This window comes from Pomacea canaliculata, linkage group LG4 (genome assembly GCF_003073045.1).
Source record: "Pomacea canaliculata isolate SZHN2017 linkage group LG4, ASM307304v1, whole genome shotgun sequence".
NCBI lineage: Eukaryota > Metazoa > Mollusca > Gastropoda > Architaenioglossa > Ampullariidae > Pomacea > Pomacea canaliculata.
In genome coordinates, this window is record NC_037593.1 from 17,953,964 (window position 1) to 17,970,285 (window position 16,322).

Below are 16,322 nucleotides of genomic sequence, written 5' to 3' on the forward strand. Positions count from 1 at the left end.
ATTTGAAAGTGAAGTTGTCAGTGATACAGCACTTTGTACTATTATTCTCGAGTGACGTGGCACTGTGTAGTATATTACCTAGTGACTCAAACATTCATTTTTATCTGTTGTATGGTCCTCTCCTCTCCCTCTCTTACTCGCGTGCACGCCCTTCCTCATCCCCTCCTACCCGAACAACACAATAGATCCTCCACATAGAGACCCACGCCAGACGAGCGTTTTATTGTATACATGTACCCGGGTCTGCAGAAGGAATTCCTTGCTTAGAAAGTATGACCAGAGCATATTTGAGTAACCTTTGACCTCTAATATCTTCTAATGACATTAATCTTCTAGCGATTAAAAAAAGAATGAACGCTTTTGACTTTGTCGTCGCCAGCTACTTCAAATGGTCTCTCACTTCGATAGTTGTTGAGATTTTTTTTTTTTTGTGGGCTGAAGCGAAGAATACGTACACCACTTCAGATCTCTTTGGGCGTGATATATTATTGAGACAATTGCATGGCACCACGTGGGTTACAAACTGCACACTGAAGGGCATTTCGTCTCTGTACATGCCACTGTCTGATAAACAGCGGCCCTGCACCAGCAGCTCTCTTTAAAAAGAACTAAGTAAATAGCTGCAAAAAAAAAAAAAAAAAAAAAAAAAAAAAAAACAGAAAAAGGCTGGCTGGTCTTTCTTTCAGAGATAATGCCAGCCTATGTCGATGACTCTGGCTCAAGCAACGGTTGCCACCCAGTTCCAGGGACACGCCGAGGTAAACTATGGTCCCAGTCACTGGTTGTGTCCTCGATTCCTTGACATTTCTTACGTCAGGTGGCTTACTTCTTGCATGGTGGTGTTTGTGATGATGATGATTGATGGACGACGACGACGACAGCAATGATGATTCTCGTATAGCGCGGAATCCCATCATGTGTTCAGGATGTCCGCATTTACATCGCTCGGAGAAGAGTAAAAAAATTAATAAAAAAAATAGAAGTTGGTTGAGGGAACGGTTACGGACAAATTAGTTTTTTTCCTCTAGCATTCTAGCACCCTCCACCCACCCACTAACACACATACACACGAACGCTCACACATACACACGAACGCTCACACAAACACATCTTAACCATGACATCCTGTGTGGTTGAGTCTTGAGAATGGAAGCGGGTTATTCGCTTGGACTTTTGAAAATAGTTCCCTATGCTAAGCTCAGCCCAATCCTTTCTATCTTTTTGTTTGTTTACTTGTTCACTCTTGTAGACCTTAGATATCTAGAAGATGCTTCGTTAGATTTATACCGACGGGTAACCGCACTCAATAATCCCTGATGTCACGTGTTACCCCTGGTGCACGTGCTCTCAGTACTTGCAACAGGTCGCATAATATAAAGATTATTTCCATTTATAACACCAGAAAATGCACTCCTTGCTATTCATGGCACAACAAGAGATAAACACAGGAACCGACCTGATGGAACTGTGGTGCAGAGAAACGACAGCAAGGTGGGCGCAGGTGACCACGCCTCAAACGAATTTGCCACACCCAAGTCATGAGTTGGACACCTGGGTATGTTCTCAATGACCATCCCAAAGTATTATCTTTTAAACAGAGAAAATTTGGTTCGTCACCTTCAGTCTGTCTGGGAGCTCCAGCCGCCTTCAGTTGTTCTCTTCACTCACCGAGCCTGCGATCCTTACTCTGACACCATGAAGACCTTTGTTGTTTTTGCTACTCTCCTCTGTCTGTCGGCAGTAAGTATGATATTTTTATACGTTTGTATTTCGCCAATAGCATTTTCTTGTAAACATTCCTGACTGCTACTGAACCTAGGTCTAAGAAAATAAATTAAAAAAGATGTGCTTACCACACAAAGCATTCTTTAAACACACACACACCCACACTAAAACTGGCTTTACCGACTTTTTAACCTGTCCCATAACAAGACATTTTGTAAAGCTTTCATTTAAATCAAAATAACATCGTTGTGCAAAGTATGTGGATCGTAGCTTAGAATTCCGGTTGACACAGTGCACCTAGTTTAAGGAATCATGCAAAAATTCATTCAGAGACTCGTCAGCTCACCTCAAAGTGTGTGAGATACCTAGGGTACATGCTATGGCTTCGTACGTCCCTCCCCACCCCTCCGAGACTACAAATCGTTATTGAAAAATAATGGATTGCCGTGCTGACCACTGGAAATGTTTACTGGTCGCGAAAACAGCTGACCGTGCTTCTGTCCAATTAAGATGTCCACCCCGCCTTTAATTTAAAAAAAGAATTTTTTTTTTTTTTTTTTGCTTTCCACGAGTCTCTGTCTCTTATCTTTTTTATTTTTGTATTGGTCGCTTGGTTACATTGTGTTTCGGTCAGAGATGCCCTTGCATTACATCTTAGCAGTACATTCCCTAGCATTATTCATTGTTGGTATGTTGGCATACATGTCATGTTTATGGCTGGGTTCATTCTCTTTCCGCGCGTGTGCGTGCATTCACGGGTGGGAGTGTTTTGCGCTTTTGTGCATTTTCATGTTTTTGAATCCATGTATGTCTACTCTATGCACACACATATATATATACACATTCGTTTGTGTTCATTTATATATAATTTATACATTGTGTTGTCGCTTCCACAGGCACAACAGACAAATTTGCAGGATCTGCTGGAAAGAATTCGCGAACGCCTGAATCAAGGAAACGCTGCAACCACCACCACCATCACCCCCAGCGGACAAGTCATCGACACCATCCACAACTGGAGACTGGAGGATCATCAGACATCCGTGAGCATGAACTGCTACTCAAACGACCCCCACTATCCTATCTTACATCTCTCTCTCTCTCTGTATGTGTGTGTGTGTTTTAGAGACAAACATAGACAAACGAAGACAGTTTCATATGGACGGAGAGCGAAAAGAAAGATATTTTTTTGATTAAAGAGAGAGAGGCATCCATATTGTGAATGAATAACGAGAGAGAGGTGGGAACGATTTAGTTTGAAGAGGAAGTTGTCACGTGTTCTGTGATGTGCAGAATTCTCACATTCTGCTGTTCATCAGCGACACCCCCGACACCCGCAAGTGCTACGTCATCGAGGTGTCCAGGACGTGGACCAACCTCCTGCACACCGAAGACAACGTCTACAGAATCAGCGTAGGTGTTGTCTATATCACTAGACAGTCATCGCGCCTGTTCTCAGTTCACTTTATCGTCTTGCCCTCGTTAAACTAATGTTATTCTTTATTAGTAACATCGAGAAAATTAGGTAAAGTGTTTTAGTTGTTGTTTGGCTCGTCTAACCCATTATCAGCAATGCGCAAACAGCTTTCGATTAGACTTGCTGTTGTTTCTGACGATGGGGGTCTTGGGGTCATGCAGGAGGAGATCTATGCGCTCGTGAACGACCCCAACCACCGTGAGCATCTGCTTCGTACTAACGAGTTGATTCAAGAGTACAGGGACTTCACAGGGGCTCAGGAATGCCAGGGCCACCTCACCTACGAGATTCGCTACACGCCATCTTTCCTGTCAGCTCCCTAGACGTCGGACTGAGGGTCAGGTAAGCAAGGAGGTCAATGACCGTGTGTGTGTGTGAGAGAGAGAGAGAAAGAGGGAAAAAGAAATGAGAGGGAAGGAGTTGTGTCGGGTGTGTGCACGATGAAACATTGGTGCACATTATCCGCGGTATCTTTAAATTATCTATCAGATGTTACCAAACACTGGGCTACATACTCAGATGATGTGTTTGCCGATATTTTGCAGGTCCTATGGGCTACCAAAGGTTGCACACTAACAACAAGAGAACAAGAAACAACCAATGCTCCGACATCAAAGTGGCTACAAATAAAGGGTCAAACTGTACATGGTTACACAAGTTTTGCTGAGCTGATGGCTTTTGTTGTGTGTCAGTCGTGGCTAAGCTTTTTGTTCTGTGATAATTTTGTCTTAAAATAATCGTATGCAACAGATACAACTGACTACAGTAAACCACAAAAAAACCCTCCATACGCTAAACGTTTTCGAACATGAAATCTTCAATAAAAATAATTTAAAATATGCACTGTGTTGATGTTAATAGTGAGATTTCGCCACGAGAAAATTATAGTGTCATTCTGGGGTGTCCTTGGCTAATCTTGGTTCTGAAAGACATCGTGCAAAAGCGTGTAAAAATAATTAAAAAATCAATCCATTCATCAAGAGAAGAGAAAGACTGGTCAACAGTCACAGTCTCCGTTTATTCAGCCAAGCAGACAATCAACCAGTTAACCGAACAACTAGCCAACAAACATACGTACGAGACTACACACATCCCGGCAGTAAGTCAGGTAGGTACCCAAGTAGTGAGATGTTGAGGGAGAGAAACTATGCCAGGTCTGTGTATGGTTATGAAACCAGTCTGGAAAATAGCTGCAGCTGTTTGAAACACCTTTAATGCAATATGATCAGCCAGACTTTCAGACAGTCAAACAACATCAAAATCCATCCACAGAGGGTTGAAGAGACTAGATAAACAAAAATATTATATACTTTTCTGCCTGCGCGCGCTCACTTTCCCCATTACATACTAGTCAGCGTATGTGTGTGTGTGTGTGTTTTGTGTGAGAGAGAGAGATATTACCCAAAGAGTATTCAAAGAACACAAGCCTTTCCTGACCCTGACCTAAAACCCTGAAAGTAATTTCATAATGTGAAGATAACACTGAACGAAAACACACACAAAGAGAGAAAATAGTATGGAGGGGGAGAGAGTAGAGAGGTGTAGTACACGCAATACTCCTCCCTCACTCAGGCATTATCATTAGACAAACACCTGTTGGTACACACAATCTCTGGCCTTTCAGCAGTTTGCTAGTTTTCCCGAGTGTCAGACAAACGACTGTGCTCACCTGTACCTGAGTATTTGTCACGTGACACCATGAAGAGCTCACTGCTTTGACTACACTCGGCAACAGTAAGTGCCTGGTCTCAAATGGATTTTGTGGATCATATTTTTTGTTTTAAAGAAAAGCTATTAAAGTATCCGTCGTATTAGATGTCCGTTTCAGACACTGCGCAGTGTGAGCTCGAGCTTGTATTACTGGACTGCTGGCAGACGATTTTTTTTTTCCAGTTAACTACTAAAACGAGGCAGGTGTGTACCAAGCTTCCGGTTTAGTCACATTCATTGTTTAGGCTCGCCGAGACTAACATCGGAGAACTTCGCAAGAGGCTAAGCGTTGGTCTTGGCAGACAGACAGCAGTCCACCTGTACACATCCGTGGTGTGAGTCTGTGGCCGGGGATTCGTGACTTGCTGGACCTGCTGCAGAGACTGCGCCAGCACCTGCTTCAGGGAGACAGACACCAGTAGAGGTGGCGACAACGTCATCGACACCATTCACAACCGGAGACATCATCAGACGTCTGTACACACCCTCTCTTTCTTTCTCCCAGCCCCTCGATCTGATTTCTTTCTCCCTCGTTCACGTACCCGCTCACACACACACAACTGTCAATCATTCAAGCTGCACGCGAGAGCTGCAGTGCAGTAGTAATCAGTGAAGACAGAGATGAAGTGGTCAGGATGGTAAGATGCAGTTTTTTTTTTTTTTTAAGTCAGCATTGTTAATTTAAAGATGTGTTTTATCTTGCACAGACGATTCATTCAAAAGACCACCCAGACGGTCACATATGCTACATCATTGACGTTTCTCGCCGTTGGAACAGTTTCTAGAACGACCAGAAGGCTGTCTACGAAATCAGCTTAACCTCTTTATTGCTTCACATTTCAGGGTTAGCCATGTGCTCTACCTTTTGCAATCTCTACCTTCTGCCAACACGAAACATAGACTTCGCCTCACCCTGTAAAATCTCCGTAGTAGCGGTGCAAGAGTGCTAGTGTATGTGGCCAATAAGATGGATATACTTACCCTAAGAAGTAAAGCAGCATAGGAACATGAGGATGTACATATATAAGTAGTATTGCTATTAACTACAAAGCAGGAACACACAAAAGTTGAGTTTATTTTTTAATTCGATTTTTCTTTCATCACAGAAATTTTAGAAAACAAATAAAATATTCGCCATGGGAAAAGTTTTCTCCTGACTCACATTCATTTTAAATGAGTCGTACGCTTTACTCGGTTGAACTTGCAGCATGCTTGAGTTACTGTGCAGGAGGAGATCTACATCTTCGTGAGCGACCACAGCCACATGGACCAGCACATCCACCCGAACGACTTTATCGCAGACTACGGAGACTTTCGGGGTGCAAGGGAATGTCAAGGAGATTTGCTACACACCGTCCTTCGTGCTGACAGACTTGTAGACGGAAGTGCAGGTAGAGCAGGTGAGGGGCTGGTGACTGGCGGGTGGCCGCGTCCATCAGGGTAGTTGACCCGATTGGCGCGCCATGTTGACCTCCCTCATCAGCTGACACATCGCGCACATGCCGCAACAGCTCGTCACTAGGCAGTCGTTACACACCGACCCCTACCACACACACACACATGCAGAGATATGCGGATGCGCCCGCACACACACACACAGGGAATGAAGCATCAACACGTGTCACTAATAGTCTATACCTTACTATCATAGTTTTAAAATATTATATATATATTTTTCATAACGTCAGTCACCCGAGGGAAGAAGTAAACTTGGGTCACTTGCTCCGTCTAGTAGCCTCAGTCCCCAGCACAGAACTCTTCTACAGAGCGGGTTGTGTTAAGTACATGATGATAAGATAAGATCAAACATGCGTCCAGACAAGCTCACACAAGCACGCGTGTGCAGACATACCTACACACAGCTCTCACACACACTCACTCACTCACTCACGACCACACGCATGATACCGCACTGAAACATTCAGCCAGCGGTTGCACAGTTGTTACCTCGATGTTCATTTGAGTCCTGAATTTGGTCCTGAGAACAACGAGCCACCCGGGGACGCAGAAGGGAACACAGCAGTTCTCGCCCAGGTCCTGAGCCAGCTTCGCGGCCGCGCAGTACGTCAGGAAGGTTGCGCACAAACCTGCGCATAACGTCACCCTACGTGAACCGTAAGAACCAGACATTTCACCAAAAGCCGTCTTTATTACGTGTCAACATCATATGTTTTAACAGTAATGGCGATCGGTGTTCATGGCTTGATATGGCAATCAGAAGCACGTCTGGGTTTTCAAAAGTGACAAACACTGGTGTGTCATGGTTACGTGAAATATTTTTGGTTCCTGTACATTTCTCATACATTCATAGTTCAGGCTTACATGGGAGCTGCATTCATTCGCACATGAAGCATGAAGATGTCAGAGAACAGAAAGATGATTAGCGCGAGAACCCACAGACGCCGACGTCCTCGCAGCAGCCGTAGAGTCCGGAGCCCCACGTTCTCCTGCCTGGCACCAGTGTCTGGGGAGCGACTTGATTCACCACCACCATGGTGTGGTGCACGGGCGCTGGTGGCGTCACCACAGGCACGTGGCCGTAAGGGGAGGCGAACGTGTTGTAACTGTTGTAGCTGTCGTAGCTGGGGGGACCAAAGGCACTCTGGCTATCGTTGCTGCTGTAGGCGTAACTTGCCACAGGCTGCCGACATTATCATCATCATCCATCATCATCATCATTACAACTACAACCGTGACCACTAAGACAATTAAACCAACAAGCTGAAATGTCACTGCGATGGCGAGGAACCGCAGAAGGGGGACAAACATGGCAACTGTGTTTGTGGCAAGAAACAGGACAAAAATAATTTCACAAAAGCATGTTACCAACAACACACGTAGCTATCAAAGTAATTCAGACCTACTTGTGGCTTCAAAAGACCAAGCAGGCAACAGGGAAGGTTCTCGGCTGTTGTAAAAGTAGTATCTCACTGGATAAAGCGTTCTATTCTTATTGAAAGCATGTTAGGATCAATGAACACCTAGAACTAGAGGCTGTTAATGTAACAGAGGTATAAAAGCAAAGAAAGGCGTAGACTCGGAAAGTCTCGACTCCAGAAGAGCGGGTGTCTCTAAGCAAACACTATCGACTGTACACAGAATGTACAGGTAAAATCGTTTGTCAAGCTTCTTTCGAAAGGTTAAACAGTCAACAGGATTTACAGAATGGATGTATGACAGAAATGCGACCCGCACTTTCCACTGCATTGAGACAGGGAAGGAGAAGCACAACGTGCAGTCTTCAGACGTCCTTCATGACACTCTGCCATTTCTAAAATACATCGCATAAAAATCCCGCTTGTACAAATCTCACAGACAACATTCAGAAATCCCCATAAGAACTGTGTGAAATAAATTCTGCACAAGGCTTTAAGTCGAATAAAACATATTTTGAGATGACATCGGTGGCAGTAAACCAGGAATAAGTTCGATGCTGACGACTGGCAAACAGCACAGAACACAGAACTACTGTTTGCCATGTCTGTTGACCATTCCAAGCCATTGCCAGACGCCCGACTGCTGGAGTTATTCCCTCAAACATTCCCCCACTGTGCACATCACTACATCAGAATCTAACATTTACTTTACCATAGCTGTAACTTTGTTGCTGTCCATTTGATGTCTGGCAAAAGGAGTTTTCTGTCTGGGAAAAACAAATATTCAGCACCAGCTTCTGTAAGAAAAAAGCTTCGTGAACATTTTGTACTAACGATTACGTTGAGTAGCAGAGGAAGAAGAGAAGACAGAGAAAGAGATCAAATAAAAAAGACAAAAAACCCCCCAACAAACAAACAAAAAACAAACCCCCAAACCAAAAAAAAAAAAAAAAAAAAAAAGAAAAAAAAGCAACAACAACAACAAACAAACAAAAGCAAACCTGAAAATTTTGTCAAGATGTTTTATGGAGGCAAGCTTTATTTGCTAGAGACGTTTTTATTGAATCTCAGAGTCGTGTATAGTCAGCTGCCATGCTGACAATATCAGTTATGCAACAAATATTGTCATTTCTTCGCCAGAAGAGGAAAAAATCCTTTTTTTTCTTGATCCGTCTTACGCAAAAGAAAAAGTTGCTCGTATGCATGTCTCCTGTGCTTCAATCAGTGTAACAAAACACGGTCTCCTGCCTCCAGGCAAGCTAGAGACGAGAGAAGTTTTCATGTAACTGTCAACAAAAACCTTTGCCACAATTAGCTCATATATTTGTCCGGTTAAAATCGGTCTTAACAGGTATGTTCTCACATCAACACAGGTAAGACGAGCTAGGCATTGCCAGAAGTCCACATAAAATTACATGTTCTCTTGGTTGTCTTGGCAACGGAAGATTCGGTCGATTTTAGCAATATTTGTTCGCAAGCTTTTGCTTAGCGCAGTTGTTGCTTTTCAGACATTTCCAGTTAAACACTTATTTTCCTAATTTCTGGCGAATCTTGTACAATGCCTTCACATTTCAAACATCATATTTTAAATACATACAGATTAACATGAATACCTAAGAGATGCATAGTTGTATGTATTTTTTTTTCTTAAATACCTGAATGAATACATATACAACACATGCATTCGCCGGTATGACCGTGTGTAAAACATTGTCGCGAGGGTGTTAAAAGAAGAAATGTTGGGATGACATCTTTCCTTTTATACTATTAGATGTTCTTTGTAGTCTCGTCATCTACTGATCTCCCCCATTATTACCTCCCAGCAGCTTGTAACGTCTAGAACGGTTACCGGAAAGATGAATTGTGTAACGGATTGTGAATTCAAAAGTGTGAGCATTGTGTGTGTTATGTGAAGAGGGTCGAGGGAGAGAGACAGAGGTTTTGGTTGAGCGAACCTAGTTGTGTTAGTTATGACACTAATGGTATTACAATTCCAGTGCTTACCTATCTCAGTCCAAATTCTTTTGCTTGGGTTCAGCTTCAGTCGTATACTTCAGGAGGACTTTCGCGACAAGAACGATGATAGATGGAACTCTGGAAACAGCGAGACTGTCGTCTGCCACTGGTGGTGCGCGCGCATGGTCACGTGACTCCGCTGTGCGCTTTTCTTTTGCTGAAAAATACGGGAATACACAAGTGTATAAAGGTTCTCTCTCTCTCTCTCATACACACTCTCTTGCGTGCACACACACATATACACACTCTCACTCTCACATGCACGCACACACACATATACACACACATATACGTACACACACGCGCGCGCTCCCACTCATTTCTAGTTTAGTGGGGAAAAATACTTTCATCATTTTAAAATATGATCGTCTTGTATAAAAAAAAGAAGAGAGAATCAATCCTGACGTTCTGAATGATGTCCGATCAACTTTTCGCGTCTAAAACACAGCTTCGGGTTGATTCATGAAGGCCGCCATGTTGTGTACTCTTTCTCGAAAGAAAACAAATTCACTGGAATGTGTGACGTAATGGTTATTTAAAGCTTTGTTATAATTTTACACATATATATTTGGAATTCTAGTAGAATATTTTTAATTAAAAAAAGATTTAACAAAAATTAGTAATTCTGTTAGTGTATATTGTGTGGTTGGTCGTTAAAGAAAGTGTGGGTAAAGGAGGAAGCATTTTTTCATTCACAACCTGGAATCCTTGTAAGATTATAATTTATTAGTATTAGTATTATTAGTATTATCCCCTGTTACTGTTATAGTCACTTACTCATGCAGTCAACCACACGACACACTCTGGAACTTGACACACTGTACCACTTATTTCAGCGATATTCCCCCTTCAAGCATTAGACCCCCAACTGGAGGGTTCCTGTTGGAGCTGATTCTAATTCAAAACAAACTGCAGGATGAGCTCAGCCTGTCAGCGCTGGTCCGTTACGTGTGCGCAACGTCGCTGGTCCATCTGAGTTACGTCCTCGAGTGGTGTCAGAGGTTTTTGCCTGAACCCATTTGGTGAGTGTCAAGTGATGCTCGAAACCTGTTTGCAGTTTTACCCACAAGCCAGTGCGACCTCAGTTTAGAGCTTGCAATCTGTGAGAAGCACTGGAAACTGGAATTCTGCGGTTCCAGGATGCCAGAGTTTTGGCGATTCCACTTTCGTGCCCGACGGTTCAATGACGTCACTTGACAACACAGCATGGCGGCCTACGTGACACTCCTTCCAGCTGTGTTGTCGACGTGGATAGAAGTAAACGCTTATTTTGAAAAAAAAAAATGTGAAAACGGAAGCAATAAAAATAATAAAAGCATGCAAGTAAAAATTCTCAAATATTATAATGAAAATCAAATTTTCGAATGTACATTGTAACCACTCGTAACTGACAACTACTTCTGAGAAAATAACAATTTCTTCTTCATAGTTTATTTTAATCCTCTATTTTTTTTTGTACATGTAGAAGAACTGCTCTATTATGTTACCCGGTTCTCGTCCTCGGCGACGACGATGACAACGAAGAGAATAATGATGATGATTGATTGATTAATTGGTTGATTGATTGATTGATTGATTTATATGATGATGATGATGATGATGATGATGATGATGTTAAGGCAACACGCAGTTCTCGTGCAAAAACTGTTTCAGTTTCTCGCCTTCAACGATTTGCTGCTCCTGACGATGAAGTATACCTCGACCATTTGACGAGTCTTCTCGTTTTCGCCGTGGGTGACATCAGATCATTTTCGCCAGATCAGCCGAGTCCCAGTCTCCACCGTGCAGCAGCTTGAAGTCGCCTTTGTGCGACACGTTCAAAAGTCGGACGTTCTCGAGATACGAGAAGTGTCGATATCCCAGCAGCTGCAGCACCTCGCCGCAGCTGGCCTGTACGTCACGCAGGACGTGCTTGGAGATCAGCTCGCGCCACCTGCTGGCCGTGACTTGGGAGTCCAGACGGTCAGAGGAGAACGGTTCCTCCAGCTGGGACCAGTCGGCTAAAGGTGCCTCGTCCTTCTCGTCCTTCTCGACGTCATCGAGTGCGAAGTCTCCGTTGTCTGCGCTGCTATCGTTAATCAACCGGAATGCGGCGGTTTGCTGCCGCACCCGCTTAGCCACCCGTCGCGTGAAGGGTAGCCCCAGGAAGGAGTAGATGGCGCGAGTCAGAGGTTGGGGTCGCTCCGCAAGCTCCTCGTAGCGCAGGAAGTGGACGCGGTGCGGGAAGTCGCGCCACAGAGTTCGAGCCTCGAGTGCGTCACGCTGGACCCGCTGGCAGAGAGCGCTGGCGAAGGGGATGACGTCGTCGTTGGTGGGATACCGGAAGACACGCATGTGTGACCACACGCTGGCCCGCAGGTCGCGCACCAGCACCAGCAACGCCAGATCCGGGTTCTGCTGCAGCAGCGTGCGCAGTCCCGTGGACGAGAAGCGGATGACCTTTAGCAGCAGCAGGTCAGAGGTCTCGCACGCGGCCTTCGCATTGCGCAGACAGGACTCTGTGCTACTCCGTGTGTGCCTGGCCCGCTTCAGACACCTGTGGGTAGAAAGGTAGGTAGGTAGGTAGGTAAGCCAGGTCATGAAAACGTTGTCGGACATGTTTTAGGACACCTGCAGCAGTTCACTCATGTCATCGCAAGAAGTGCCGAACGCCCAGCATGAATGGTGCGTGTTCCCTCCCTTCCCTCCTTCTCTAAACGTTCTGTTACTATCAAATTAGAGATTAAAAAAGTCAGCTACGTCACAGCCACGTGACCTGCACGTGAGTTCCTAGCAGTGATGGAGACGTGGCTGCTCGGTGCTGGCAACTCCTATTGACCGCGCTGATCACCTGTTTGTCTCATTTAGCTGTTGCATGTTTTTTAATTAGTTTCTTTTGCTTTGCCAGAGCTGATTTTATTGCATTAAGCGTCGTTGCAATTACAAATAATAAAAATCTTAAAGAGACTTTCGAGTGCTGAAACCGGGGCGTTTAGAAAACAAGAATTGAAAGAGAGAAGAATGGGAGATGAGCAAACAGAAGCGCAAAAAAATGAGGACGGGGAACAGCGATCACCCTCCCCCAAAACACACTCACACAAAACACAGAGAAGAAGAGAGAGCAAACCGGCAAGAGTGACAGAAACCACACACGCAGGCCAAAGCCATGGAGGGAGAGAACTTGCATTGCAAAAGACCGAGTGCTGGACATGAGGAGCAGATGCTGCAACGGCAGTTGTCGCTCGACGGAGGAGAAGGAGCAGTTGAGGAGGGCCTGCAGAAGGAACGTTGCCGCCTGCTGGTAGTCGTCTCTCTGGAACAAGTACTGCCTGTTTCTGCAAGTTACGGAGGACAAAAATAAAAGAACCCTCCTCATGACCTACTGTAGATATACGGGTTACTACTTCAAACAAAGGTAATGCTACACATACCCGGGTACCGGTACCATCCATTCTCACTTTTAGATGATGAATTCGTGAGAGAGAGAGAGAGGAGAAAGAAAGAATGTGAGACTTAAAGTCACATATCCATAAATGTGCTTATTTTGAAATAATGATGATGATGAGGAGGAGGAGGAGGAGGAAGAGGAGGAGGGAGGAGGAGGGAGAAGAGGAGGAGGATATATAAAAATAAGGCAAGACTGGCGCAATAGCAAGGTCTTTGAAACTGTAAGAGATTGACTAGACAGGTGTAACAGACCTCAAGCGTGTTGGCTTGCTCATGTTCTCTGCCAGACGCAGTAGAGGTTCGAACAAATAGAAGACGCCGTGGCTGTGGCTAATGATGTCGCCCAGAAGGCTGGAACCACTTCGTGGATACGACATGATGATGACCTTTCGTGGTTTCGTAGTTTTCTGCTGAGCGCCCAGCAAGGATGCGACCTCGCCCATCTCCTCCCTTCCCCAGCTTTTAGCCTCCTCCAAGATCTTCTCCAGGGTGTTCAGTCCTGCAGCAGTCACGACGCTATTGCCACCATGTTAGGCATCAAAGTGTTTGTTAAGCTGTCTTAATATAGCGAACAATCTTGATACTTGCACATGTTATTTATATTTTTGAGAATTGAATTGTATGCCACATTCAAATGCCGCGTCTTCCTACCTCGAGAAGCTGCGAGCTCTCGGGCGAGATCTAAAACTGTCACATGTGGGCAATTAAGTTGTGCCACCCACTACACACCAGTCTCATAAGTGTACCCGTTGTCATTCCTCTAGTCAATATAATTATTATAATGAAAATGTAAACTGGAATCTTTCTTTCTTACGTGTATATACAGAGACATCCTCCTGGCGGGTTTCCCACGTGGAGTATATGCCTTTGAACATCCAGGTGTTCATGACGCTTGACTTATACCAAATGACTGAAATAGGATAAGAAATAATTTATATGTCAAATGACTTGTGAATCGTGGAGTTTATCTAGCTTGCACCTTCTCGGCGCTACCTCACACTTTTTTGCTTTTCGGTCTTTCTGATGTGTGTGTGTGTGTGTGTGTTTGTTCTGGTGAAGACGCTGATCAGTCTTTTGTATTCATAAATTTTCATTCCGTTAGTCTAACATCATCAAGACAAGGTAGACCTGGCACCACAGCACATATACTACATCCCAGTACCATAGAGGGCCACAGCAAGGGCAGCACACAGAAGTGTCGTGACTACAGAGTGTGTGCGAGCCCACAGCCTGCGGTGCAATCTAGACATCCTCTGTACACACAGCCAGCCTGCAGGATCCTCCACCTTACTGCCTGTCAGAACACACAAAGTACGACTTAACGGAATATTATTAGATTTTATGTACATTCGGCCGAACTAAAATTTTTTTTATAAAATTAACTGTAGATAGAGTGAGAAGATGGAAAGTGTTGTGTTCATGATAATATACCGAGGTCTAGCGTCGATTAGCTGAATGTTTACCTCAGGTGTTCAAACGAAGGGCAAGTGAAATCTGTCATAGACAACAATCAAAAGAAATGACTTCATAAATGATTTAATATAATATTTTCTTCATGAATACTGCATGTTTATGATGTATTTACTGTTATTTTTTGGTTGTGTGTAAGTGCGCGCGCGCTCTGAATCTAAAAGGTCGGAAGTGTCTAGATCTTATAAATAGTCAATCATCCGGAGCTTAAGTTTCCTTCGACTTCAAAGTGTTTGAAACAGCAAATCTCGATATACAGGTCTATTGCTTTAGTTCATCATCGTCTACGATTTATGAAACATTTACACGGTTATTTATCCAGCTCTATAATGCTCTATTTTCACACTTAGGTGGTGGACGTGGCAAGAACTTAGATGTTTACCTTCTTTTGCTGTTTCTCGATTGCCAACCGCTCGCCGATGTACGTTGAGAAATGTTTTAAATAACCTTAGATAAATTAACAAAGAAATCTTCAAGGCCCGTGGGTAGGCAACGTGTTGGAGTGATTTACCAATCAGCCATGTTGTGAGAGCAGAAACTGCATCGAGCTGCAATGTGTCAGTGCTTTGCGTCACCAGTGACATCACGGTCGACGACACACTGAAATGACGTCATTTGGTAAGGCAAAATATATGTGTGTGTGTGTGTGTCAGTATCGCTCTCCACGGACCTACATAGTTCTTAGCTCTCCTCTTGTGTATAAACTCTCTGCATGATAAGAACACAAAGGGAAGTAAACATTGCGCTCGAATGCTGAGAAGGATTGTTTCCCTTTGTAATGCACTACGTGCTTTCCCTGACAAAGACAAAAGAGGAAGAAGTAGGAGAAGAGGAGGAGTATTAGAGAGAATGAGGTTGTTATTTCTGCTGCAGCGCGTACACGATCTTTAATTTTAATTTTCGCATTTAATTTTCAGTTCCATGCGAAATTTTCAGACCGAAATGTGCTTTCACAGAGGATTGAACGCATCTTAAGTATTCACTGAAAGCAGTGGTCATCGGTAATCCATGTTTAGCATTCATCAAGTATCTATGTTTTCCGTTCATCAATAATACAATATAAAACATCTTTCCCACCTCCACCACCGTCATCGTTGTCATGAAAACTTACTGTGAAAAGTTGTCAAAGTTACACATGTAACAGAACTGTGAACAGCTTGCTACAAACTTTTTAATTAAAAAATAAATGCTGCTTGAGCAGAATTCAACTACCGATAGCACAGATTTTCATCCACAGCTGAGATGAGAAATAAGATAAAAATTCCCCAGAAAAAGTTCCCCTGTCAGCAAAGATATTTGTGTAATGGGGCAAGAAATGATGTCTGGCCTCTTTTCCAAGCTGAAGTGAAAACTGTCATCTTGTAACGCTCATATTTGGCTACTGGCAAAAAGTTTTCGCTCAACTTTTGTGTCTTGTGCTTTACTGTATTTTAGTGACGTACGAGGATACCCTATTGTCGATTAATCTGCTTTATCTCTTCTTTTTTTTCTTCTCTGCTCCTCAGTTCTGCAGCTCTTCTTTTTCTCTGTAAGTCTGATTGGTCATGCTTTGGCGCTTTTATAATATACATTTTCTTGCGTCTTGAATTTGCTGATCTTTTTTTGGTTTTATTGTGAAGATT

At 43.7% G+C, this 16,322-nt stretch overlaps 3 protein-coding genes across 7 annotated transcripts; 1 reads left to right on the plus strand and 2 right to left on the minus strand.

Moving 5' to 3' along the window:
- The first annotated feature begins 1,583 nt into the window (after positions 1-1,583).
- Positions 1,584-3,859, plus strand: LOC112563193. The gene is made up of 5 exons (XM_025236980.1): positions 1,584-1,740; positions 2,622-2,768; positions 3,019-3,138; positions 3,364-3,544; positions 3,748-3,859. Exons 1-4 carry the CDS (start codon positions 1,696-1,698, stop codon positions 3,523-3,525), a joined length of 474 nt encoding a protein of 157 aa, XP_025092765.1. The 5' UTR covers positions 1,584-1,695; the 3' UTR covers positions 3,526-3,544; positions 3,748-3,859.
- Positions 3,860-5,547: 1,688 nt separating this feature from the next.
- LOC112563313 (placenta-specific gene 8 protein-like) lies at positions 5,548-9,987 on the minus strand. 3 transcript variants are annotated; one of them, XM_025237180.1, is made up of 5 exons: positions 9,793-9,987; positions 8,501-8,555; positions 7,310-7,553; positions 6,860-6,999; positions 5,548-6,455 (listed from the first exon to the last, which is right to left on the minus strand). In XM_025237180.1, exons 2-5 carry the CDS (start codon positions 8,525-8,527, stop codon positions 6,348-6,350), a joined length of 519 nt encoding a protein of 172 aa, XP_025092965.1. In that variant the 5' UTR covers positions 8,528-8,555; positions 9,793-9,987; the 3' UTR covers positions 5,548-6,347. The 3 variants fall into 3 exon arrangements, with proteins under 3 accessions (XP_025092965.1, XP_025092964.1, XP_025092963.1); XM_025237179.1 differs by having other exon boundaries at positions 8,501-8,585; XM_025237178.1 differs by lacking the exon at positions 9,793-9,987 and having other exon boundaries at positions 8,501-8,727.
- A 1,244-nt stretch (positions 9,988-11,231) lies between these two features.
- Positions 11,232-15,480, minus strand: LOC112563345 (carbohydrate sulfotransferase 5-like). 3 transcript variants are annotated; one of them, XM_025237253.1, is made up of 7 exons: positions 15,083-15,196; positions 14,694-14,724; positions 14,393-14,524; positions 14,045-14,140; positions 13,483-13,729; positions 12,969-13,118; positions 11,232-12,340 (listed from the first exon to the last, which is right to left on the minus strand). In XM_025237253.1, the coding sequence occupies exons 3-7, from the start codon at positions 14,478-14,480 to the stop codon at positions 11,545-11,547; spliced, it is 1,377 nt and encodes a 458-aa protein (XP_025093038.1). In that variant the 5' UTR covers positions 14,481-14,524; positions 14,694-14,724; positions 15,083-15,196; the 3' UTR covers positions 11,232-11,544. The 3 variants fall into 3 exon arrangements, with proteins under 3 accessions (XP_025093038.1, XP_025093036.1, XP_025093037.1); XM_025237251.1 differs by lacking the exon at positions 14,694-14,724 and having other exon boundaries at positions 15,083-15,480; XM_025237252.1 differs by lacking the exon at positions 14,694-14,724 and having other exon boundaries at positions 15,051-15,209.
- Between the last annotated feature and the right edge of the window lie 842 nt (positions 15,481-16,322).